General features: G+C 39.1%; 1 protein-coding gene across 3 annotated transcripts in view; it reads right to left on the bottom strand.

Moving 5' to 3' along the window:
• The window catches only part of GPR89A (G protein-coupled receptor 89A), a 61,996-nt gene that overhangs the window by 29,357 nt on the left and 6,547 nt on the right, over nt 1-26,092 (bottom strand). For 2 of the 3 annotated variants that reach the window (XM_041754456.1, XM_041754457.1), the window contains exons 2-7: nt 25,058-25,117; nt 23,610-23,713; nt 19,969-20,075; nt 19,428-19,529; nt 5,714-5,834; nt 4,726-4,806 (exon numbers count right to left, since the gene is read on the bottom strand). In XM_041754456.1, the coding sequence (XP_041610390.1) occupies nt 4,726-4,806; nt 5,714-5,834; nt 19,428-19,529; nt 19,969-20,075; nt 23,610-23,713; nt 25,058-25,117 (575 nt within the window). The remainder of the gene's footprint in view (nt 1-4,725; nt 4,807-5,713; nt 5,835-19,427; nt 19,530-19,968; nt 20,076-23,609; nt 23,714-25,057; nt 25,118-26,092) is intronic. The other variant, XM_041754458.1, reaches the window with a different exon arrangement.

Genomic DNA, 26,092 nt, shown 5'->3' on the forward strand with positions numbered 1-26,092 from the left:
TCAACATGATACACCGCATGAACAAAATAAAGGATAAAAATCATATATTCATCCTAATAGAAAAGCATTTGATAAATTCAATACTTGATCATAAAAACTCTCAACAAAATAGTTTCAGAAGGAACTTATCTAAACGTAAAAAAGGTCATATATGAAAAACCCACAGCTAACCTCATATTCAATGGTGAAAAACTGAGAGCTTTTGCTCTAAAATCAGGAAGAAAACAAGGACGCCCCCTCTTTTCAGTTTTATTCAACACAGTACTATAAGTTCTAATTGCAACAATCTGACAAGAAAAAGAGAAGTAAAAGGCATCCAAAATCATAGGAAAGAAGTAAAATTATTTACAGAAAGAAAAAATAGTCCTATTTACAACTGCACCAAAAAATAGTAAAATACCTAGGCAGTAAAAACCTGTACTTTGAAACCTATAAAATACTGATAAAAGACATTGAAGAAGACAAACAGATGGAAAGATATTCCATGTCCACTGATTGGAAGAATTTATATTGTTAAACTGTCCATATTACCCAAAGTGACCTACAGACGCAATGCAATCCCCATCAAAACACCAATAGCCTTTTTTACAGAACGAGAACAAGTAATACTATAATTTGTATGGAACCACAAATGACCTCAGATATCCAAATCAATCTTGAGAAAGAACAAAACTGGAGGTATCACAGTCCTAGAGTTCAAGATATACTACAGAGCTACAGTAATCAAAAACAGTATGGATCAATGGAACAGAATAGAAAGCCCAGAAACAAATCCACACTTATATACTCAATCTATAACACAGGAAGCAAGAATACACAAAGGGAAAAGATAGTCTCTTTGATAAAGGGTGCTGGGAAAACCTGACAGCTACATGCAAAGAATGCAGCTAGACCACTTTTTCATACTATATGCAAAAATAAACTCAAAATGGATTAAGACCTATATGTGAGACATGAAACCATAAAACTCCTGGAAGAAAACACAAGTGATAATCTCTTGGACATTAACTTTAGAAATATTTTTCTAGATATGTCTCCTCTACTGAGGGAAACAAAAGCAAAAATAAACTATTGGGACAACATCAAAATAAAAAGTTTTTGCACAGCAAAGGAAACCAATAAAATAAAAGACAACTTACTGAATGGCAACTTACTGAATTGCAAACGATGTACCTTATAAGGGGTTAATATCCAAAATATATAAACAACTTATACAACTCAACGTCAAAAAGACAAATAATCTGATTAAAAATGGGCAGAAGACATGAAGAGACATTCTTCTAAAGAAGACATACAGATGGCTAACAGATACATGAAAAGATACTCAACATCACTAGTCAGGTAAATGCAAACCAAAACCATAATGAGATATCACCTCATGCCAGTCAGAATGGATATAATAATAAGAGTAACAAGTGTTGGCAAGGATGTGGAGGAAAAAGGAACCTTCATGCACCAGGGGTGGGAATGTAAGCTGATGCAATGACCGTAGAAAACAGTATAGAGTTCCTCAAAGAATTAAAAGCAGAACTACCAGAGGATCCAGTAATTTCACTACTAGGTATTTACCCAAAGAAAACAAAAACAATAATTTGAAAAGCTACATGCACTCCTATGTTTACTACAGTATTATTTACAGTAGCCAAGGGGGAAGCAACCTAACTGTCCATCGATAGATGAATGGATAAAGAAGATGTGGTATACACACACATACACACACACTTTACCCACATAGGAATATTACACAGCCATTAAAGAAGATGATACCTTGCCACTGGCAATAACATGGATGGATCTAGAGGGTATTATGCCAAGTGAAATAAGTCAGACAGAAAGACAAATACCGTATGATTTCACTTCTATGTGGAGTCTAAAAACAAAACAAATAAACATATGAAACAGGAAAAGACTCCAATACACAGAACTGCTGGTTGCCAGAGGGGAGGGTGATGGGGGTGATGGGCAAAATAGGCAAAGGGAATTAAGAGGTACAAGTTTCCAGTTATAAAATATATAAGTCATGGAGATGAAAAGTACAGCCTAGGAAATATGGTCAAAAATATTTTAATAACACTGCATGGTGACAGATGTACACTTACTGTAGTAATCATTGCATAGTGTATAGAATTGTTCAATTACTGTAGTGTATACTTTTTTTTAAATAAATTTTTATTTATTTATGATAGTCACACAGAGAGAGAGAGAGAGAGAGAGAGGCAGAGACACAAGCAGAGGGAGAAGCAGGCTCCATGCACCGGGAGCCCGACGTGGGATTCGATCCCGGGTCTCCAGGATCGCGCCCTGGGCCAAAGGCAGGCGCCAAACCGCTGCGCCACCCAGGAATCCCCACTGTAGTGTATACTTGAACATAATGTATGTCCACTATACCTCAATAAAAAATTTTTAAAAAATGTACATCTGGGGTCCATGGGTGGCTCAGTCAGCTAAGTACCTGCCTCTGGCTCAAGCCACAATCTCAGGGTCCTGCTCAGTAGGGAGCCTGCTTCTCCCTCTCCCTCTGCCCTTCCTCCTGCTCCTGCACGCTCGCTCTGTCAAATAAATAAATACAATCTGTAAAAAATGTACATCCATACTTGACATGGGTCATTCATATCTTTACATTCATCTCTCCATATGAATGCGAGAAATATAGTAAATGAGAGAATAATCCCAGGAACCAAAATAGTATTATTCCTTTATAATTATCTTTCAGTATTGAATAATGTAGCTCTTACTGTTATGTCTTTTAAATCTACATTCATTGTTATGTAAAATAAGCCGTATAGAATGAATGTAAACAAAATGCAAAGAAAAAATGTATATACAACATGTGTATTTACTTTCAATATCCTAGTACAAATGTACACAAGTGGAGACAAATAATGAGCTGGCCAGTCTGTCCCTCTTTATCTTCTATAGTCTATTGTTATCTTTTTACATTAAGCCTTCTTTGACGTGACTATGGAGATTTTATTTATTTATTCATGAGAGACAGAGAGAGAGAGAGAGAGAGAGAGAGAGAGACAGAGGCAGAGACACAGGCAGAAGGAGAAGCAGGCTCCTTCTTCCACCATGCAGGGAGCCTGATGTGGGACTCAATCCCTGTCTCCAAGATCAGGCCCTGGGCTGAAGGCAGCGCTAAACCACTGAGCCACCCAGGGTGCCCAAGACTCATGCAATTTAAAACTTCTATGCCACTGTTTTTATTTGGGTAATAGAACTTTGTTTATTTATTTATTTTTTTAAAGATTGTATTTATTTATTCATGACAGACACAGAGAGAGAGAGAGGCAGAGACACAGGCAAAGGGAGAAGCAGTCTCCATGCAGGGAGCCTGACATGGGACTCGATCCGGGATCTCCAGGATCACACCCTGGGCTGAAGGCGGCGCTAAACCGCTGGGCTACCGGCACTGTCCGGGGAATAGAACTTTGAAAAAAGCAGACTAATGAGCTTCATGAAAACAGTAATTTATTGTATTTTTTTCTCAAAGATTTTCTTTATTTGTTGGAAGGGGGCATGTGAAAGAGAACACAAGCCTGGGCTGGGGAGGTAGGGTGCGGTGGGCAGAGGCAGAGGGAGAAGCAGGCTCCCTGCTCAGCAATGCAGAGCTCGATCCCAAGGGCCCTGGGATTGTGACCTGAGTTGAAGACAGATGCTTAACAGACTGAACCACCCAGGTACCCGGTAACTTATCTCATTCCTCATTCTATCTCTATGAGTTCAGCATTTAGTGCAATACCTAGCATAAATTAGGCTTCCTATAGTTATTAAGAGAATGAAAATACATGAATGAATAAATAAAGACAAAGCACTAAAACCTAATGATTGTCCCCCAGAGACTATTAGTAAGTTCAATAGTTTTCCTTAGCTCTGTACTGCTCACTATTCTAAGAGTTCTACATGTCAACTTATTATCTCCATTTTACAGATGAGGAAACCAAGACATAAAGTAATTGCCTCAAGGCCACACTAAATTGTGGGCCAAGGATTCAAATTCAGATAGTCTGAATCTACAGCCTAGGCTGTAACCCACTGTGATATAGATTTCTAGAAAAGGGGCAGCCCCGGTGGCGCAGCGGTTTAGCGCCGCCTGCAGCCCAGGGCATGATCCCAGAGTGCCGGGATCGAGTCCCACCTCAGGCTCTCTGCATGGAGCATGCTTCTCCCTCTGCCTGTGTCTCTGCCTCTCTCTCTCTCTCTCTCTCTCTCTGCATCTCTATGAATAAATAAATAAAATCTTAAAAAAATTAAAAAAAAAAAAGATTTCTAGAAAGGCCACTCTAAAAGCATACACTGTAAAAGTACTTCTTAAATGATAAAAATGACAACAGCTAAAAGTCTTGAAGGATTTTTTTTTAAGTAGTTGGAGAAAAGGAAGTTGAAAGATTGATACTAGGCATGGATGTAAAAGCTTGTAAAAATGTAGGACAATAGACTTTTAAAGTATCCAGTGCAGAATACCTTCAAATGTAAAAGTTATTTTAACAGTTTATCTCAAGAGAATTTATCTAAAGTCAGGAAATAGTGGAATTTGAAAATTTCTTTCATGCAAGACTAGACACTAAATCTCTGATGGTACCTTAACTTATAAAAACGAGTACGATGAAATTCCCTGTTAGCCCTAATTCAAAGTCATGTTTTCTTGTCGAAAAATTCTAAGGACAAGTTTTTTAATGTGCTGACATCTTACCTTTTCTTTTCTTTTTTTTTTTTTTTTTTTACCTTTTCTTTTTGCTGATGATCATATCCATAGTTTGGAGCAGTCGCCGTTCCAGGGCTACAATATCTGCATCAGTCACATTTCTATAAGAAGCACAAACTGTTAGCAGTTGTTTTGGGAACTATCCTTGGGCATAATCAATACAAAGCAGCTGGAGAAACATATCAACCTCAGTTGTTAGTAATTCAAGGACCTTTTTCTAGAGAATATTAAAACGACTATAAAAAGCAAAAATGCTTTTGCTGTCATTTTTAGTATATATGCTGCCGAAGTGAACACTGCTGTCATTTTTGATAGCAAAAAGTTTTGCAGTCTCAGGGCAGTGGAAGGTAACTGGGTCTCTTATGGTCTTTCTTAGCTTTGATCCAGTGACACTTACAATGTACATATAAGCACACCTGCAATTTGGCATATGGTCTTCTACTTTCTACTTTTAGGAGGAGCTGATTTACTGAAGTAGGGATTAGCTAACATTGCTGTCCACAAGAAATGTGCCTTTAAAAAGTGTAAGAGGAAGTAAAGAGGATCTGACTGAAATAACTGTTTTTTTAGAAACATTTTTTACTTTAGAGAGAGAGAATGTGCATGAATGCTTGTGGGCTTGGAAAGGGGCAGAGGGAGAGGGAGCATCTCAAGCAGACTCCCCACTGAGTGCAGAGCCTGACAGGGGGCTCGATCTCAATCTCATAACTCCAAGATCCGGACCTGAGCTGAAATCAAGAGTTGGACGCTCAACAAACTAAGCCACTCAGACACTCTAAAATAACCATTTTAAAATCAGTGAATGTAGGACAATTAAAGGGCAAACAATCTAAGTGATAAGACTTATTTATTTTGAGAGATTCCTAGGACAATGTCCATAGGACAGAGGGAAAGAATAAAAAGGCAGTGTCACGGATCTAATATTTAAGTATTAATGATGATGGCATGATAGGACACACGTATTCATGAAGTAATAGGAAAAAAGAAAAGAGACAACGTTCTTTTTACCTAAGGAAGTAAGACATGTAAGTGTATGGGCAGTTGACAGCACCAAATCCCGAAAGAAGAGCCATGAGAGTCACGCCAATCACACCTACTCGGCTGATGAGCTGTTCTATGGACAAAATCCCTAAAAACATCAAAGCACCTTAATGTCAGGTGAAAAAGATAAAATGGCACTGCAAGAGGAAACATCACAGAAAACATCAACCATTACATAGTAAATAAGCCAAATTTTTTATTAGCAGTATGTACATCGTCCATAATATATGTATAAAAGTCTATTGATTTTCCTCCTCTCCCATATTGCTTCCAGAATCATCTCTATTACTGGGTGATGGTAATATTAAAATAATATTTGTCAAAATACTTTTTGACTGTTTACTCAAGGTAGTGTGAACTCTAACAAAGCAAAGTACTTTTAGTAAAAGTTGGGCAAAAAAATTTTAGGAAAGTAAATCTGCTGGAAAAGTATAAATACCAGGTAATCCTTTCCATTATACTTACCATCAATATATACATTTCCCCCTTAGGTCATCATAAGCTCTTTAGGTCTTATGAGCTTATGTCTTATTCATTTTTGTCAGTAAACATATAAGGCATCTAACAAATGAGCTGAATACATACATGAGTATTTTCAAGGCAGACATGTGAGTTTTAAATTATCAGTTGTATTCTAATTATCACTTGTTTCCTATTATTTGAGAATGCTGAAAATTAGTAGTTAAAATTCATGCTGTTGATATTTGGGATAAACGAGAGAAAGCAATGCTGAAGAAAAAGCCAGGAAGTTTGGAATCACAGGACAAAACTAGTTTTGTTTTCACTTCCTATTTCTAGGATGGAATCCACTTCAGCATTATCCACTCTGGCCTAACACCAGGGCTGCCGCTCAGGAATTTTGTTAGTTTGAAATTGAAATTCCAACATTCCAGTCCTCCGGCTCCTGTGTTTCCACTACACCATTTCAGAGATCTTTGTGACCTCTGGTCTCTATGGTCTTTTGGTTTTTCCTACCTTCCATTTTTTTCTTCACTGAGCCTGAACTCCACACTTGCTTGCTTCAACTCCTCTCATTAGGACTCTGTCTTGACTCTCCTCCTTCTGAAGCACTGATCCTGAAAACTCCCAATCTTGGATCTATCTGACACTCCATCTTCCCTGCGTCTCTGCCTGAGCTGCTAAAACTGGTAGAATGCATTCGGATATTGGTGCTATTACAGATTTATGTCTAAGTCTTAACAGAGCTTATGACACTACTGAGGAACCCTTTTCTTGCCCTTGGTCAGCCATCTCTTCCCACTCCCCTCAGCAGATAAATTAAAAAAAAAAAAAGATTATTTATTTTAGGGGTGCCTGGATGACTCAGTCAGTTAAGTGCCTTCAGCTCAGGTCATGATCTTGGGGTCCTGGGATCCAGCCCCATGTCAGGTTCCCTGCTCAGCAAGGAGTCTGCTTCTCCCTCTGCCCCCACATCCTCACCTCTGCTCATGCTCTTGCTCTCAAACAAATAAATAAATAAACAAAATCTTAAAGTTTTTATTTTAAAGAGAGAGAGAGAGTACAACCATTGGGTGGGAAGGCGCAGAGGGAGAGGGGGAGACAGAATCTCAAGCAGACTCAAGGAGTGCGGAGCCCCCCTGAGATCATGACCTAAGCTGAAATCAGGAGTTGAATATGTACCTGACTGAGTCGAATATGTACCTGACTGAGCCACCAGGCGCCATCCCCCCACCCCAGTAGATAAACTTCATTTTCCCAGTCTTTGCCCTCCTTAGCTAAAGTCTTTATTACAGAAGTCATTAGACATATACTCTCTTCACTCTACTAGACTCACAACTGCAATCATCCTCCCAACTTGTTCCCTTCTAACAAGAGTAAGCTTGAGCCAAGAAGCTAAGACTTCTCTACTTGTGCTTTGATCTTATTCCTTTTCTACCTCTTCTAGAATCTTGTTCCATCACCTGTCCTCTCTCTTTTATCTTCAATCTTTTCTTCCTTGCTGGTTCTTTCCTTCAGTTTCAAGTCTCCTTCTGAAGAAAGTCTGTCCTTAGCCTTGAAGTTTCCTTCTAGTTGCCAATCCTTTATTTCACCCTTTGCAGCCAAACTTCTTGAAAGGAACTTACACTTACTATCACCTCTTTTTCACCTCCATTAATTCATCAACTGGCTGCAATTCAACTTTCATCCCATTCTCCTACCTAAAGAAAACTGCTTTCACTAATAATTGTAATGGCAATATCCATCAAACACCTGTTATGTACTAGGCACTGCCTGAAGCAGTATTAACTCATTTACTCCTCATGATAGCCCTATGAGGCAGGTATTATCGAAAAACCTCATTTTACAGATGAGGACATAGAAGTACTGAGAGGGTAAGAAACTTAGTTAAGGCCACACAGCTAGTAAATGGGAGTTAGGATTCAAACCCAAGCACCACAGCCTATACTCTTAACCATTACTGTAATATGGTCACAAATTTTCCTCTGGTTGCAAAATTCAATGATATTTCCAATCCATTTGGAATTGATCTTTGTTTAATCTTTTGTGATACTATTTAAAATTATTTTCCTTTCTTAGCTTTTATACCATTTCCCTCAGTCATCCCCTTTACTTCTCTAGTTATTTTATTTTCTTGGTCTTTCTCTGCTCAGAATGGGCCAGAATCCTCCATCATTTCACTCTATGCATTTTCCCTGGGTAATTCTGCCTATTTCCCCAGGTTCATCTAGTGGCATTTAGCTAATGGTGCCTAAATTTTTAGATTCCAGGAGTTATTTCGAGGAGGACTAGTAAGTCCATACCTTTCTCCTAAATTGCCAACTTGTGTATCCAACTGCATATTGAACGTCACTTGGATGTGCATAACTCAAATTCAACATATCCCAAGTTCGAATTACTCTCCTTCTTTTGCATAACCTATCCTAGAAAATGACCATCATCAACCATCTAGTCACTAAAACAGAAAAATCTATACCACTAGTCTCCGTTGTCTTTTACTTCCCCTTGAATACACTAGTTTGTTTTTATTTGTTTTTTTTGCCTCACGGCTTTATATGTGTCTTGTTGTTGCCATTGCTGGGTCTATCTTTGGTCTTGTTCTTTAAATCTCAGCTTAAAATACTTCCTCAAAAAGGCTGACCAGGCACTTGCATCTAATTTTACATCCTTATCTGCATTGTTGTCTATCACTGTAATCTGTTTGCTCCTTGATAATGATCACAATTGGCAATTATTTGTCTATATATTTACTGTTCAATCCTTCCTACTGAAGTCTGTTTCAGGAGGGCAGAAACCAAGTTTGTTTTGTTTATGGCTGTATCTCCAGTACTTAAAGTAAAATTAGGTGTTCAAAAAATATTTGTGGAATGTTAAATGAATGACTAAATCCTCATCCAAATTCTGTTGATTCTACTTCCCACATACCTCTTTACATCCTCTTTATAGGAAGAAATCATGTCTTATTGATGTTTGTTTTTCTTACTGCCTGGCACATGGGAGATGTTCAGCAAATGTTTACAGACTGTAGGTATATAATTTTCATCTAGTAACAAAAAAGCCCAAGGGATTAATGCAGGTTATTAAACATAAGAAACTATGTCCCCTCTACTTTTATTCCCTTTAAGGTGATGTCCCTTTATTAAATATCTTTTCTTGGTCTAAAACTTTGAAGATACTATTTATTTAATCCTAGCATTTCTATGAAGTTAAGGTCAATTGTTACTTGTTTTTCTAGCTAATAAATGGAAAGGCAGATGGATGAAGTGGCATACACTTAATTTTTATTATTTTTTGTGCACTTCATATACTTTCTTAGCCTCCCTTACTCTTTTCCACTATGGAATGCCTTCCAACATTCCTAGGTTCAGGCACTGCACAAGGAGTACTTTTACAGATATTTTTTTCATTACAGGCAAGAATTAGGTCTTACTGTCTTTTTGTGGTCTCCACAGTAATAAGTCATACCGGTTGCTGGGATAGTCCTGGAAAAGCTCTAGAATGGCAGGGTAAGCCTGGCTGCTTCTCATCCATTGCCTAAAACTTTGTTCCTACTTACTTCCCTTAGTCCAGTGAATTAGACACCAGATGCGAAATCGAAATGCTTATTTCCTGGAGCATAAAGGAAAGACTAAAACTAAAACTATCTCCTTGTTCTTCCCCCCAGTGTCTTCTTTACAATATCTCTATAGAATTTGGAAAAAAAAAAGGACTAATATAGAAAAGATGTGATGGTCTTCATCTTTCCTGAGGCTTGGTCTGGCTAAACTGGTCATGTGAACTCACTGCTCACAAGGAAAAAGCTGAAGACAGACATCAGAGTCTTGTCTTTGGGCTGCACGTGTGTGCTATCATTGTAAACAGCTTTGGGGCCTTTAATCATTCTTGTGCCTTGTTTCTGATATCACGAATTTGTCTCTCTTGGGCTTATTTGAAATAGTTCATATTGAGAGCTATATTGTCAAGGCCTCTCTACTCCAAATCCTTCCCTACATGGACATGTGCATGCTAATCATATTAGCAAACCCTAAATTCCTATCCAGAGTGTTACATTCTTAAACTCTTCTACTACCTTGGAGACACTGAAATTGTTTTTTTTTTTTTTATTCACTGATTAAGTAAACATGCACTAAACATTTATGTGCGAGGTTCCACACTAGACACAGGGGATACAAAGACAAGATACAGATTTTGACCCCAAGTTCCTCATGGAGCTTGCGAGATAATGAGGAAGTCAGAAAAGGTAACAAGTAATATAATTGTTAGAGGTGAGAGAAGTACATTTAAGTGGGAACAATTAATATCTCCTAGTGATGGCCTAAAAGATCTTAAGAGGAATTGACAAGAGTTGAATATTGCAAGAATAGGCATTTTCTAGATAAACAAGAGGTGAAGGAATGTCCTAACAGAACAGCTCTAGAAACTTCAAGTAATTCAGAAGGGCTGTAGGACAGACACAGAGAGAAAGACAGCAGTAGTCAGGTCATGGAAGGTCTTGTAGACCATGCTAATAGTTTGAATGTTTCTGGTAACCTAGTGTTTAACTTTTTTTTTTTTTTAAAGATTTTATTTATTTATTCATGAGAGACAGAGAGAGAGAGAGAGAGAGAGAGAGAGAGAGAGAGAGGCAGAGACACAGGCAGAGGGAGAAGCAGGCTCCATGCAAGGAGTCCGATGTGGGACTCGATCCCGGGTCTCCAGGATCACACCCTGGGCTGCAGGCGGCACCAAACTGCTGTGCCACCGGGGCTGCCCGTGTTTAACTTTTTTGACCTTCTTAAATGTTATTTGAAATTTCATAATAGCTATTTCTAATTTAAAAATAGAATAGGGACGCCTGGGTGGCTCAGCGGTTGAGCATCTGCCTTCAGCTCAGGGAGTGATCCCGGGGTCCCAGGATCAAGTCCCACATCGGGCTCCCTGCAGGGAGCCTGCTTCTCCCTCTGCCTGTGTGTCTCTGCCTCTCTCTCTCTCTCTCTCTCTGTCTCTCATGATTAAATAAATAAAAATCTTAAAAAAAAAAAAAAGTTAGGATAGTGCATATGCTTTTATTTAAAGATTTTATTTATTTATATGAGAGTGAGTGCATGCGAGCACACAGACAAGCAGTGAGAAGGACAGATGGAGGAGCAGACTCCCCACTAAGCAGGGAGCCTCGAAACCAGGCTCGATCCCAGGACCCTGATATCATGACCTGAACCTAAGGCAGACGCTTAACCGACTAAGCCACCCAGACCCCTGCATATGCTTTTTAAAGTTGTGCATTTTCTCTGATCCTCTTGCAGCATAATCTCAAAACCTCTTTTCATCAGATCCCTGCTTCAGGCAAGGAGTAGACACAAATGGATTCATGGTAGATTCTAGACACTGGTTTACTCAACATTCACTCTGATTCCTTTCTAGCCTGGTCTTCTTGTATTACAGAATCTAGAAAGCCAAATATTCTTTCCCAGATTTCCTTGAAGCTAAGGTTCTGAATGTACCTGGGTTGTATCAAATTCACACGCCTATGTGAGACCTCAAATGTAGAAGTGAATTAACATGGGAGTGTGGACAGCACTTGGGATCTGCGGCCACTGGAGCAGAGGTCCTCTCTCTGATCCCTGATGTCACAGGTCCCCAGTGGCAGTGACAACTTCAGTGGGGTTTTTAACCAGTTGACTACTGTGGTATGATTGTATGTTACTCTTCACTATGCAGCATTTAAGTTTGATGTCCTGCTTTCCTAAAAATTCTATAAACTCCCTAATGCCTTGAAATAAATTTCTGATTTAAACTTGTTAGAGTAGATTCTGTTTTCTGCTAGAAGAATCCTGAGACAGCATGAGAGTAAAATGAATAGATGTATGTGTTTTTTTTTTTTTTTTTTTTTTTTTTTTTTTTTTTAATTAACTTTTATTGGTGTTTAATTTACCAACATACAGAAAAACACCCAGTGCTCATCCCGTCAAGTGTCCACCTCAGTGCCCGTCACCCATTCCCCTCCAACACCCGCCCTCCTCCCCTTCCACCACCCCTAGTTCGTTTCCCCGAGTTAGGAGTCTTTATGTTCTGTCTCCCTTCCTGATATTTCCCAACATTTCTTTTCCCTTCCTTTATATTCCCTTTCACTATTATTCATATTCCCCAAATGAATGAGAACATACACTGTTTGTCCTTCTCCGATTGACTTATTTCACTCAGCATAATACCCTCCAGTTCCATCCACGTTGAAGCAAATGGTGGGTATTTGTCGTTTCTAATTGCTGAGTAATATTCCATTGTATACATAAACCACATCTTCTTTATCCATTCATCTTTCGATGGACACCGAGGCTCCTTCCACAGTTTGGCTATTGTGGCCATTGCTGATAGAAACATCGGGGTGCAGGTGTCCCGACGTTTCATTGCATCTGACTCTTTGGGGTAAATCCCCAACAGTGCAATTGCTGGGTCGTAGGGCAGGTCTATTTTTAACTCTTTGAGGAACCTCCACACAGTTTTCCAGAGTGGCTGCACCAGTTCACATTCCCACCAACAGTGTAAGAGGGTTCCCTTTTCTCCGCATCCTCTCCAACATTTGTTGTTTCCTGCCTTGTTAATTTTCCCCATTCTCACTGGTGTGAGGTGGTATCTCATTGTGGTTTTGATTTGTATTTCCCTGATGGCAAGTGATGCAGAGCATTTTCTCATGTGCATGTTGGCCATGTCCATGTCTTCCTCTGTGAGATTTCTCTTCATGTCTTTTGCCCATTTCATGATTGGATTGTTTGTTTCTTTGGTGTTGAGTTTAATAAGTTCTTTATAGATTTTGGAAACTAGCCCTTTATCTGATATGTCATTTGCAAATATCTTCTCCCATTCTGTAGGTTGTCTTTTAGTTTTGTTGACTGTATCCTTTGCTGTGCAAAAGCTTCTTATCTTGATGAAGTCCCAATAGTTCATTTTTGCTTTTGTTTCTTTTGCCTTCGTGGATGTATCTTGCAAGAAGTTACTGTGGCCAAGTTCAAAAAGGTTGTTGCCTGTGTTCTCCTCTAGGATTTTGATGGAATCTTGTCTCACATTTAGATCTCTCATCCATTTTGAGTTTATCTTTGTGTATGGTGAAAGAGAGTGGTCCAGTTTCATTCTTCTGCATGTGGATGTCCAATTTTCCCAGCACCATTTATTGAAGAGACTGTCTTTCTTCCAATGGATAGTCTTTCCTCCTTTATCGAATATTAGATGGCCGTACATTTCAGGGTCCACTTCTGGGTTCTCTATTCTGTTCCATTGATCTATGTGTCTGTTTTTGTGCCAGTACCACACTGTCTTGATGACCACAGCTTTGTAATATAACCTGAAATCTGGCATTGTGATGCCCCCAGCTAAGGTTTTCTTTTTTAAAATTCCCCTGGCTATTCGGGGTCTTTTCTGATTCCACACAAATCTTAAAATAATTTGTTCTAACTCTCTGAAGAAAGTCCATGGTATTTTGATAGGGATTGCATTAAACGTATAAATTGCCCTGGGTAACATTGACATTTTTACAATATTAATTCTGCCAATCCATGAGCATGGAATATTTTTCCATCTCTTTGTGTCTTCCTCAATTTCTTTCAGAAGTGTTCTATAGTTTTTAGGGTATATATCTTTTACCTCTTTGGTTAGGTTTATTCCTAGGTATCTTATGCTTTTGGGTGCAATTGTAAATGGGATTGACTCCTTAATTTCTCTTTCTTCAGTCTCATTGTTAGTGTATAGAAATGCCATTGATTTCTGGGCATTGATTTTGTATCCTGCCACGCTACCAAATTGCTGTATGAGTTCTAGCAATCTGGGGGTGGAGGCTTTTGGGTTTTCTATGTAGAGTATCATGTCATCGGCGAAGAGGGAGAGTTTGACTTCTTCTTTGCCAATTTGAATGCCTTTAATGTCTTTTTGTTGTCTGATTGCTGAGGCGAGGACTTCCAGAACTATGTTGAACAGCAGTGGTGAGAGTGGACATCCCTGTCTTGTTCCTGATCTTAGGGGAAAGGCTCCCAGTGCTTCCCCATTGAGAATGATATTTGCTGTGGGCTTTTCGTAGATGGCTTTTAAGATGTCGAGGAAAGTTCCCTCTATCCCAACACTCTGAAGGGTTTTGATCAGGAATGGATGCTGTATTTTGTCAAATGCTTTCTCTGCATCTAATGAGAGTATCATATGGTTCTTGGTTTTTCTCTTGCTGATATGATGAATCACATTGATGGTTTTACGAGTGTTGAACCAGCCTTGTGTCCCAGGGATAAATCCTACTTGGTCATGGTGAATAATTTTCTTAATGTGTTGTTGGATCCTATTGGCTAGTATCTTGTTGAGAATTTTTGCATCCATGTTCATCAGGGATATTGGTCTGTAATTCTCCTTTTTGGTGGGGTCTTTGTCTGGTTTCGGAATTAAGGTGATGCTGGCCTCATAGAACGAATTTGGAAGTACTCCATCTCTTTCTATCTTTCCAAACAGCTTTAGTAGAATAGGTATGATTTCTTCTTTAAACGTTTGATAGAATTCCCCTGGGAAGCCATCTGGCCCTGGACTCTTGTGTCTTGGGAGGTTTTTGATGACTGCTTCAATTTCCTCCCTGGTTATTGGCCTGTTCAGGTTTTCTATTTCTTCCTGCTCCAGTTTTGGTAGTTTGTGGCTTTCCAGGAATGCGTCCATTTCTTCTAGATTTCCTAATTTATTGGCATACAGCTGTTCATAATATGTTTTTAAAATCGTTTGTATTTCCTTGGTGTTGGTAGTGATGTCCCCTTTCTCATTCATGATTTTATTAATTTGAGTCTTCTCTCTCTTCTTTTTAATAAGGTTGGCTAATGGTTTATCTATCTTATTAATTCTTTCAAAGAACCAACTCCTGGTTCTGTTGATCTGTTCCACAGTTCTTTTGGTCTCGATATCATTGAGTTCTGCTCGAATTTTAATTAACTCTCTTCTTCTGCTGGGGGTGGGGTCTATTTGTTGCTTTTTCTCTAGTTCCTTTATGTGTAAGGTGAGCTTTTGAATTTGAGATCTTTCCAGTTTTTGAATGTATGCTTGTATTGCGATGTATTTCCCCCTCAGGACTGCTTTTGCTGCATCCCAAAGATTTTGAACGGTTGTATCTTCATTTTCATTAGTTTCCATGAATCTTTTTAATTCTTCCTTAATTTCCTGGTTGACCTTTTCATCTTTTAGCAGGATGGTCCTTAACCTCCACGTGTTTGTGGTCCTTCCATATTTCTTGTTGTGATTAAGTTCTAATTTCAAGGCATTATGGTCTGAGAATATACAGGGGACTATCCCGATCTTTTGGTATCGGTTCAGACCCGATTTGTGACCCAGTATGTGGTCTATTCTGGAGAAAGTTCCATGTGCACTTGAGAAGAATGTGTATTCAGTTGAGTTTGGATGTAAAGTTCTGTAGATATCTGTGAAATCCATCTGGTCCAGTGTATCATTTAAAGCTCTCGTTTCTTTGGAGATGTTGTGCTTAGAAGACCTATCCAGGGTAGAAAGAGCTAGATTGAAGTCACCAAGTATAAGTGTATTATTATCAAGGTATTTCTTGAGTTTGGTTATTAATTGGTTTAAATATTTGGCAGCTCCCACATTCGGGGCATATATATTGAGGATTGTTAAGTCCTCTTGTTGGATAGATCCTTTGAGTATGAGATAGTGTCCCTCTTCATCTCTCACTATAGTCTTCGGGGTAAATTTTAATTTATCTGATATAAGGATGGCAACCCCTGCTTTCTTTTGAGGACCATTTGAATGGTAAATGGTTCTCCAACCTTTTATTTTCAGGTTGTAGGTGTCCTTCTGTCTAAAATGAGTCTCTTGTAGACAGCAAATAGATGGGTCCTGCTTTTTTATCCAGTCTGAAACCCTGCGCCTTTTGATGGGGTCATTAAGCCCGTTCACATTCAGAGTTACTATTGATAGATATGAGTTTAGTGTCATCATATCTATTCAGTCCTTGTTTTTGTGGATTGTTCCACTGAACTTCTTCTTAAAGGGGAATTTTAAGAGTCCCCCTTAAAATTTCTTGCAGAGCTGGTTTGGAGGTTACATATTCTTTCAGTTCCTGCCTGTCTTGGAAGCTCTTTATCTCTCCTTCGATTTTGAATGAAAGCCTTGCGGGGTAAAGTATTCTTGGTTGCATGTTCTTTTCATTTAGGACCCTGAATATATCCTGCCAGCCCTTTCTGGCCTGCCAGGTCTCTGTGGAGAGGTCTGCTGTTACCCTAATATTCCTCCCCATAAAAGTCAGGGACTTTTTTTCTCTTGCTGCTTTAAGGATCTTCTCCTTATCTTTGGAATTTGCAAGCTTCACTATTAAATGTCGAGGTGTTGAACGGTTTTTGTTGATTTTAGGGGGGGATCTCTCTATTTCCTGGATCTGAATGCCTGTTTCCCTTCCCAGATTCGGAAAGTTTTCAGCTAGGATTTGTTCAAATACATATTCTGGCCCTCTGTCCCTTTCCACGCCCTCGGGAACCCCAATTAAACGTAGGTTTTTCTTCCTCAGGCTATCATTTATTTCCCTTAATCTATCCTCATGGTCTTTTAATTGCCTGTCTCTTTTTTCCTCAGTTTCCCTCTTTGCCATCAACTTGTCTTCTATGTCACTCACTCGTTCTTCCACCTCGTCAAGCCTCGTCGTTAGGACTTCTAGCTTGGATTGCATCTCATTTAATTGATTTTTAATTTCTGCCTGATTAGATCTAAATTCTGCAGTCATGAAGTCTCTTGAGTCCTTTATGGTTTTTTCTAGAGCCACCAGTAGCTGTAAAATAGTGCTTCTGAATTGGCTTTCTGACATTGAATTGTAATCCATATTTTGTAACTCTGTGGGAGAGTGGGCTGTTTCTGATTCTTTTTTTTGAGGGGTTTTCCTTCTAGTCATTTTGCTTAGTGCAGAGTGGCCAAAAACAAGTTGTATTGGGAAAAGGAGAAAAAGAGAGAGAAGGAAAGAAAAGAGAAAAAGAAAAAAGAGAAAGAAGAAAAAAATAGGGGAAAAAGAGAAGAAAAAGAAAGAAAAAGAAAGAAAGGAGAAAAAAGAAAAAAGGGGGGGTGGGGGAAGCAATCAGAAATCAAGAAGAAAGAGAGAAAAAAAAGCACAAAACAAAACAAAACAAAACAACAACAAAAAAAAAACAAAAACAAAAACAAAAAAACAAAAAACAAAAAAAACCACGGGGGAGTATCTTCCGATTCTGTGTAGTTTAAGTCCCTTGATTTCCCTTGGAACTGGTCCGTCTCGCTGGTCTTCTGGGGCAGGGGCCTGCTGTGCTGATTCTCAGGTGTTAGCACTTGGGGGAGCTGCTCTGCCCCTGCCTGGTGCAGGGCTCGGTGGGGGTTGTTCACCCCGTGAGGCCCCAGGAGGAAGCCACAGTGTTGGGGGCAGCTCTGGGACCCTGGAGTCAGCCCCCGCAGTAGCTCCGGGGCTCTCCTTCTGCAGGGCCTGGGGGCTCCGGGGCGGGGCCGCTGATCTGCTCAGTTCCAGGCAGGAGCGTCCTTGCTGTCCTGGGCCCTCCCGGCCTCTGCCTGTCCCGGGGGAGGCCGGATCCTGGGCTGTGTCCCGGCGCCCTGTGCTCCGGGGCCTGCGCTGTTGGATTCGCGCTCCCGGCGGTGCAGCCCCCTCCGCAGAGCCGCCGCCCGAGCCTCTCCGAGCTGTTCCCGGAGCCGTGCAGCCCCCTCCGCGCGGAGCTTCTTCCTCTGCGCGAGCCGCCGCCGCTGAGCTGATGTATGTGTTTTTTTAAACCTCCAGTATTGGGGTGCCTGGGTGGCTCAGTCAGTTGAGCATCTGCCTTTGGCTTAGGTCATGATCCCAGGTCCTGGGATTGAGCCCCATGTTGGGCTCCCTGCTCAGGAGGGAGCCTGCTTTTCCCTTTCCGCCCTGATCCAGCTCTCTCTCACTATCTCTGTCTCTCTCAAATAAGTAAAATCTTAAAAAAAAAAAAAACAAAACTCCAGTATCAAAGTACCAGTATATTCCTTACAGATGGCATATATACCTATATCTATATTCACATATATATTTCTGAAGTAGTTCTGGAAGAGCTTTTAGCTGACACTTTACTATTCATGGTTTTTAGCACAAAAATTAGGGCTCTATGATTTGCTCTTGTATTTAAAGATATTTTTTTGAGTATTTATTTGTTTAAGTAATCTCTACCCCCAACGTGGGGCTCAAACTTATGACCCCAAGATCAAGAGTTGCACACCTTACCAACTGAGCAAGCCAGGTGCCCCTGCTCTTGTATTTAAAATGAATTTTTTTTGTGTAAGGAGACATACTGATTCCTAGAAAGCTTTTCCTTATCTACTATTTTTATGTTTTATGTCACTGCTTTTTCCCAAATTTTACATATACTCCCTAAAGACAACATTTATCATCACTTGAGTAGTGGTCATTTACCTTTTGGGTCACTGACTGCTTTGAGAGTCTTATAAAAGCTTATGGATACTTTAATTCTAAATAAACATACAAATATTTCCCCATAATTCTGCATACAATATCAGAAGTTTTTTTTTTTTCTTTTTTTTTTTAATTTTTTTTTTTTATTTATGATAGTCACAGAGAGAGAGAGAGAGAGAGAGGCAGAGACACAGGCAGAGGGAGAAGCAGGCTCCATGCACCGGGAGCCCGATGTGGGATTCGATCCCGGGTCTCCAGGATCACGCCCTGGGCCAAAGACAGGCGCCAAACCGCTGCGCCACCCAGGGATCCCCAATATCAGAAGTTTTAAGTTAAAGACAACTTCCCCTACCCCTTGCTCTCCTGAAGTTCATTCACTAACCTAAGGTCAAAACCGCCTGCTCTAAAATCACAGAAGTAGTTTCCAAAGCCAGCATTTGGTATTTCCTAGAATGAAGGGAAATTCAATTTAAAACCAGACTGTTGGGCAGCCTGGGTGGCTCAGCGGTTTAGCACCGCCTTCAGCCCAGGGCGTGATCCTGGAGACCCGGGATCGAGTGCCATGTCAGGCTCCCTGCATGGAGCCTGCTTCTCCCTCTGCCTGTGTCCTGCCTCTCTCTCTCTCTCACGAATGAATAAATAAAAAATCTTAAAACAAAACAAAACAAAAAAACAACAAAAAAAACACAACCAGACTGTTTTTAGAGAAATAACTTGCTATATGTGCCATAATCAGAAATTTAAAAATAGTCATTATTTTTCAAAATTAGAAAGTGATAAAAAAAATTATTTCCCCCTCCCCACCACATAATAGACATTTACCGTGTTTTGGGCTGAGAATGGGAAATGGATCTCCTAGTTTCCAGAAGAAGTACATGAAGGTCAACCATAGGAGACAGGAGAAGAGTAATCGCTGTTTATGCACTAGGAAGGAAGAGAGAGACTGTGAGGTTAAATAGATATGTATTTCAGAGCTTGCTCTACTTACATACATGGAATCATGCTAACTAATATTTGACTGGCTTGTTCACTTGGCAAATGAGTGATGGAGTAATACAGATTTTAGAGAAAGCATCCTAATCACTGTAAGAGGAATTTGGCTGAAATTAAGATGGGGGTTGAGTTAAGGGGGATATTATAGTAGAAACAGAAGTATAGCTGTAGCAGCACCAATTACCTAACTATTCAACATTGATTTTATGCCCAACTTTTTAAGAGGCTGTGTGTGAGGCACCCCAAACAACAGTTGCTACTGAAAGTTACATAGAAATGGAGCTTTCCAAAGCCTCAATCTCCACGAATCCTCATTTCGATCTATGTGCTGACACGAGAGGGTAAAATACTCATGATTATAAATACTCACATAGTCGGATGTTGCTCACAATAAAATAGCCAATGTAAAAAGGCACCATGAAAACCAGGATCAGAAGGATTACACACAGGTTCATTTTCCAGTGAAAATAACGGGAACTGAAATAAATATCAAAGAATATCAATAGGAGGGGAAGAAGGCAGGAACTTTCCTTCTCTTCAGTTTTCTAAAAGATCTCTTGCTCTTTGAACTCAATACCGAATATATTCCATTCAATTAGTTAAGCAAGCTACTGTCTGATTGTTTATAGAGGTTAAAGAATATATTTTAGAGTTCTGAAACGTATAGATGAACATCCTAACTTCCTAAGAATTTTACCTATCCAAATGAGAATGTTAATGCTCTAGTTATATTCATAGGCAGTGTATAATAACATAACAACATATACTATCAGTAGTAGAGTGACTATTGTTTCACTTACCACTGGGAGTCTCATAATTAGAAGAAAATAAATGTTAATAGTAATATGTACTATAAAGACTTAAATATTTCTTTTATATCATCATTTTTATTACTGCTTATAAACTGTATTTTATGAATTGATTAAAAAAATTTTACGGCTTTTTTTTTAGTGCTATACCTTTTATTCCCTTGACTTACACACTCCGTAACTAGAAGTCTGTATCTCCCACTCCCCTTCACCCATTTTGCCCAACCCCCATCTGTGGATTTTTAAAAACAATTTTATTGAGATATAATTCACCTATTTAAGGTATAAATAATTCAATGGTTTTAATATATTCACAAAGTTGTGCAACCATCACCGAAATATGTTTTAAAGTATTTCATCACTCCATAGTGTATCAGTTCCCATTAGCTCTCCTTTTCTCTCAACTTCCTACACTAATCTATTTTCTGTCACTATAGATTTGTCTATTCTGGACATTACATGTTGTCTTATGTCTGCTTTCTTTCACTTAGCATGTTTCCAAGGTTCACCCATGCTATGGCATCTATTGATACTTCATTCCAATTTATGACAAGATAATATTCATTCAATTGTATGGATATGCCACATCTTGATTATCCATTCATTAGTTGCTGGACATTTGGATTGTTTCACTTTTAAGCTATTATAAACAGTGATGCTATGAATATTTGGGTACAAACTTTTGTGTGGACATGTTTCCTTTCTGTGTAGGGATATACCCAGGAGTGGAACTGCTGGGTCATGTGATAACTACTTAATTTTTTGAGGCCTGCCACTATTTCCCAGAGTGGCTGCACCATTTGACGTTCTCCCCCGCAGTATAGGAGGGTTCCAAATTCTCCACAGCCTCGCCTACATTTGTTACTGTCTTTTTGATCATAGTCATCCTGGTGGGTATCAAGTGGTAGCTCATTGTGGTTTTGATTGTCACTTCCCTGCCAATGGCTAATGATGCTGAGCATCTTTCCATGTGTTTATTGGCCATCTGTTTTTTTTTTAAAGATTTATTTATTTATTTATTTATTTATTCATAAGAGAAAGAGAGAGAGAGAGGCAGAGACACAGGCAGAGGGAGAAGCAGGCTCCATGCACCGGGAGCCCAATGTGGGATTCGATCCCGGGTCTCCAGGATCGCGCCCTGGGCCAAAGGCAGGCGCCAAACCGCTGCGCCACCCAGGGATCCCCGGAAAAGACAGGTATAAAAGCAGGCCAGGCCTGATGACTATTATGAAAATGCACACCACAGAGTTCTAAAAACTTGATATGAGTGGAACATAAATTTAGCTTGAAGTTTCCAATGGTTGATGTGAAACAGAAAATCTGATCAGTTAAATGTGACAGTGCTATAGGAAAACCAATTGCTTCAAGGAAACATAATTATTAGTGATTTATTATCACTGAATTATTACCAAGACCATAATGAAATTTCTCCAAAGATTTCCTAAAGAGAATGTGAAGGCAATTAACAAGGTCTTCAACAACATTCTTTCAAGAGAAACATGAAAATGAGTTTCAGAGGGTAGTTTCTTATTGTTCCCCTCAAAATGGATGGGCAGGCATCATAAAACAAAGAGCTATTCATTAAAAGCTATGCTACGGAAAGCCAATACCATTTAGTCTAAACCACTGGGCAGTCGCTAAACCACTGAACCACCTAACATTTGCTTTTATAAGTGAGATTTTACTGGAACAGAGCCGCACCTATTTGTTTATACATCACCCATGGCTGCTTTCACTCTACAACAGCATAGCTGAGTAGCTGTGATGGAAACTGTATAACCCACAAAGCCTCAAATGTTTATTATCTAGCCCTTTACTGAACTACTTGATGACCTCTGGTTAGAGAGCAAAGTTCCCAACTGTGACTTATTATTTGTAATTAGCAAGTTAAAGAATTTTGGTCTATTCTCATTAGTCATATGACCTGTATCTTGCTTATCTAAAAAAGGTTTTGATTATTAAAGAACTAGTTTAATAAAAGAGTCAGGACATACTTTGTTTTAACATGCTATGAATTCTTGATTTATCCATCAAGAGACATTAATTATCAACTCTGATTCTCAAATGAATCTGAGAATACAGTCTCTTTGTAAGTCTCAAGTCTGAAGTAAGTTATACAACTTAGCTCAGCACTGATTCCTGACTATAGAGTCAAATGCCACTTTATTAAAAGATTTTTCCATGCCGTGATAAAAACTACAAAGTCATCATAAAATAGCTGATATAATGCACACACAAACAATGGTCTTTAAAAACTCAAGTTTGGGGGATCCCTGGGTGGCTCAGCGATTTAGCACCTGCCTTCAGCCCAGGGCGCGATCCTGGAGTCCCGGGATCGAGTCCCGTGTCGGGCTCCCTGCATGGAGCCTGCTTCTCCCTCTGCCTGTGTCTCTGTCTTTCTCTCTCTCTCTCTCTACGTCTATCATGAATAAATAAATAAAATCTTAAAAAAAAAAAACAAAAAAAAATCAAGTTTGTAGTTTAACAAGCAAGAAATATTTTGGACAGGTTATCTAATAAACAATAGGTCTGTTATTTGGAGGGGAATAGGAGTTGCTTTTAAAATATGCTTTAAAGAAGACTGAGTTGGGCAGCCCAGGTGGCGCAGCGGTTTGGCGCCACCTGCAGCCCAGGGCGTGATCCTGGAGACCCTGGATTGAGTCCCACGTCAGGCTCTCTGCATGGAGCCTGCTTCTCCCTCTGCCCGTGTCTCTGCCTCTCTCCCTCTCTCTGCATCTCTATAAATAAATAAAATCTTTAAAAAAGAATAATAAATAAATAAAGACTAAGTTCAGACAGACTTGACCATGCCCCTGAAATCAACAAAGGTAACTTCAGTTAGTGAAAGCTGGGTTCAGACTTCAGAGAAGCCCAGACATAACTAACTTGGAGGAAGGGCCATTAGCAGGATTCAAAGAGTAGCCTGAGAAGAATAAAACTTCTAGGAATGAAGCCTGGAACTCAGGCTCTCACAGCCACAATCTCAACTCCTCAGAGCTATGGTTAGACCTTTTTTTTTTTCCTACTTCACAATTTGTGTCAAACCAGTTATTTGGTGACTGGGATACATATTTGCTATGATTTTTAGTTACTGAGATTAAACTAACACATGGATTTTTCAACAATGGAACTCAGGTTAAGGCTTCCACCTGATTGATCACACAGGTATCTTCACAAGAAGAGCTAATTAGTACTCACTCACCTGCTATTTAATACCTTTAAGATTTCAAAGATGATGAGCTCAAACATGGTGCAAGAGAATGCAAAAGTCACAGAGAAGATCACCTGTACCACATACTGACGTACCTATTAAAAGTCAGAGAACACAAGTCATTTCCTTGCATGAAATATTTAATTGATAATCTGGTCACAAGTCAGAAAACTTAATGAAAAAATTCTCAAGTCATTGGAAATGAGGCCCTAATATAAACTTGCCTGGAGCTAAAAAGATAGATGGAAGTAGGTAGTATTTTTAAATTATGGGTCACTATTACCATCATCCTCTTGTGGATGAAACATTTAAAGCACAAGATGAAGTGACAGGGTCAGAAGCAGCACTCAGAATTCCTGATGCACACTGACATAAAAAGGACAGATTTATTACATATATATAGGTTTGTGCTAAAACAGTTTCTTCAATAGTGGTGAGTGCTTAAAGTATGCAGCAGAGCAGAATCTCTAGAATCCTGGACTCTTTCAGACAACAAACCAAACTCCCTGGAGAGGTTTAATGGTGAACATCTAGAATGATCTAAAAGTAGTCTACAACCATTGAGCTTATTATTACTAAGTGAGGATTTATTATGAAATTTCTAGTCTAGGTTGGTGTTTGTATGAACTCAAGGCTTTTTTAAAAAAGATATTTATTTATTTGAGAGTGAGAAAGAGCACCAGAGGGGGGAGAGAGAGAAGCAGATTCCCCGCTGAGCAGGGAGTCCAATGTGGTACTTGATTCCAGGACCCTGGGATCATGACCTGAACTGAAGGCAGACGCTTAATGGACTGAGATACCCAGGTACTCCTCTATGAACTCAAGGCTTAAGAACCAGGTTAGACTTAAGATTTTGGTATTAACTTAGGATGTAAGATTAGTCCTTAACATTGAAGGTCAGATACCCAAATAAATGGGAACATTTAGGAGATACTGTAAGTGAAATTCTCTTCCAAAAAATAACTAATATACTGATATTACTAAGGCATGTCAGTTTTGCTCCTGGGCTACATAGGATTTGCTTTTTTTTTTTTTTTAACATCAACTAAGCCTAATCATATTCTCCAACTTAAGAATTATATAGTACTCATTTGGCTAAAACTTCCTATCTTGGAAGTGATCATGACTTTCCTTGAACAGAGGCATTTTTCTTGCCCATTTTATTTTTATGTTTAAAGATCTATTTATTTTACAGAGAGAGAAAGTGCACACACAAGAAGGGAGAGGGGCAGAGGGAGAGGAAGAAAGAATCTCAAGCAGACTCCATGCTGAGTGCAGAGCCCAACAGGGGACTTGATCTCTTGACCCTGAGATCATAACCTGAGCCAAAACCAAGAGTTGGCTCAACTGACTGAGCCACCCAGGTACCCCATTCTTGCCCATTTTACAACAATCTAAATTCATTTGGTAGACTCATAATCAAAATGATCTCCTCTTACCTCATAGTCCTTAAATAGTTGGCGCATAAAGAAAAGCCACCCAAATCCAAAGAAAAGTATCTGGAGAGAAAGAAGATAGAATATTAATACATATTATCTTTTGAGAAGTGCCCAATACAGACTATTTTAAGATAAAAGATCTGCTAACCAGACAGTTAATTTATTTCAGAGATTAAAGACCAGATCCACTTATATAAGATCTACTTATTAAAGTCCATAACACTGGAAGAAGATGTTAAAATGCTCTTCAAGTTTTGAAATTATCCATGTTTAAGAACATTGTTTAAGTTAGGCAAAAATGAAAGTATGTATTTTTTCCTGTAATCTTATGATTATCATTTTAGCTAGAGAAGCTAGCAAATCAAAAAATGAGCCAGTGAAACTTGCTCTTTACATTAGATGCCTATATATATATATATATATATATATATTTTAATTGTGGGTATGAAAGACAGGTTTTATTATTCCTGGTCAGATATCACAACACACAGACACAAACTTAAAGCATGCATTTACACTTTCTTTTTTTTTTAATAATAAATTTATTTTTTATTGGTGTTCAATTTGCCAACATACAGAATAACACCCAGTGCTCATCCCATCAAGTGCCCCCCTCAGTGCCCGCCACCCAGTCACCCCTACCTCCCACCCTCCTCCCCTTTCACCACCCCTAGTTCGTTTCCGAAAGTTAGGAGTCTTCCATGTTCTGTCTCCCTTTCTGATATTTCCTACCCATTTATTCTCCCTTCCTCTCTATTCCCTTTCACTATTATTTATATTCCCTAAATGAATGAGACCATATAATGTTTGTCCTCTCCAACTGACTTATTTCACTCAGCATAATACCCTCCAGTTCCATCCACATGGAAGCAAATGGTGGGTATTTGTAATTTCTAATGGCTGAGTAATATTCCATTGTATACATAAACCACATCTTCTTTATCCATTCATCTTTCGATGGACACCCAGTAGATGCCTATTTATATTTAAAAAAATAAAACTTTATGGGAAAGGAGTTAAAATTAAAAAAAAAAA

This window comes from Vulpes lagopus, chromosome 5 (assembly GCF_018345385.1).
Source record: "Vulpes lagopus strain Blue_001 chromosome 5, ASM1834538v1, whole genome shotgun sequence".
Classification (NCBI taxonomy): domain Eukaryota; kingdom Metazoa; phylum Chordata; class Mammalia; order Carnivora; family Canidae; genus Vulpes; species Vulpes lagopus.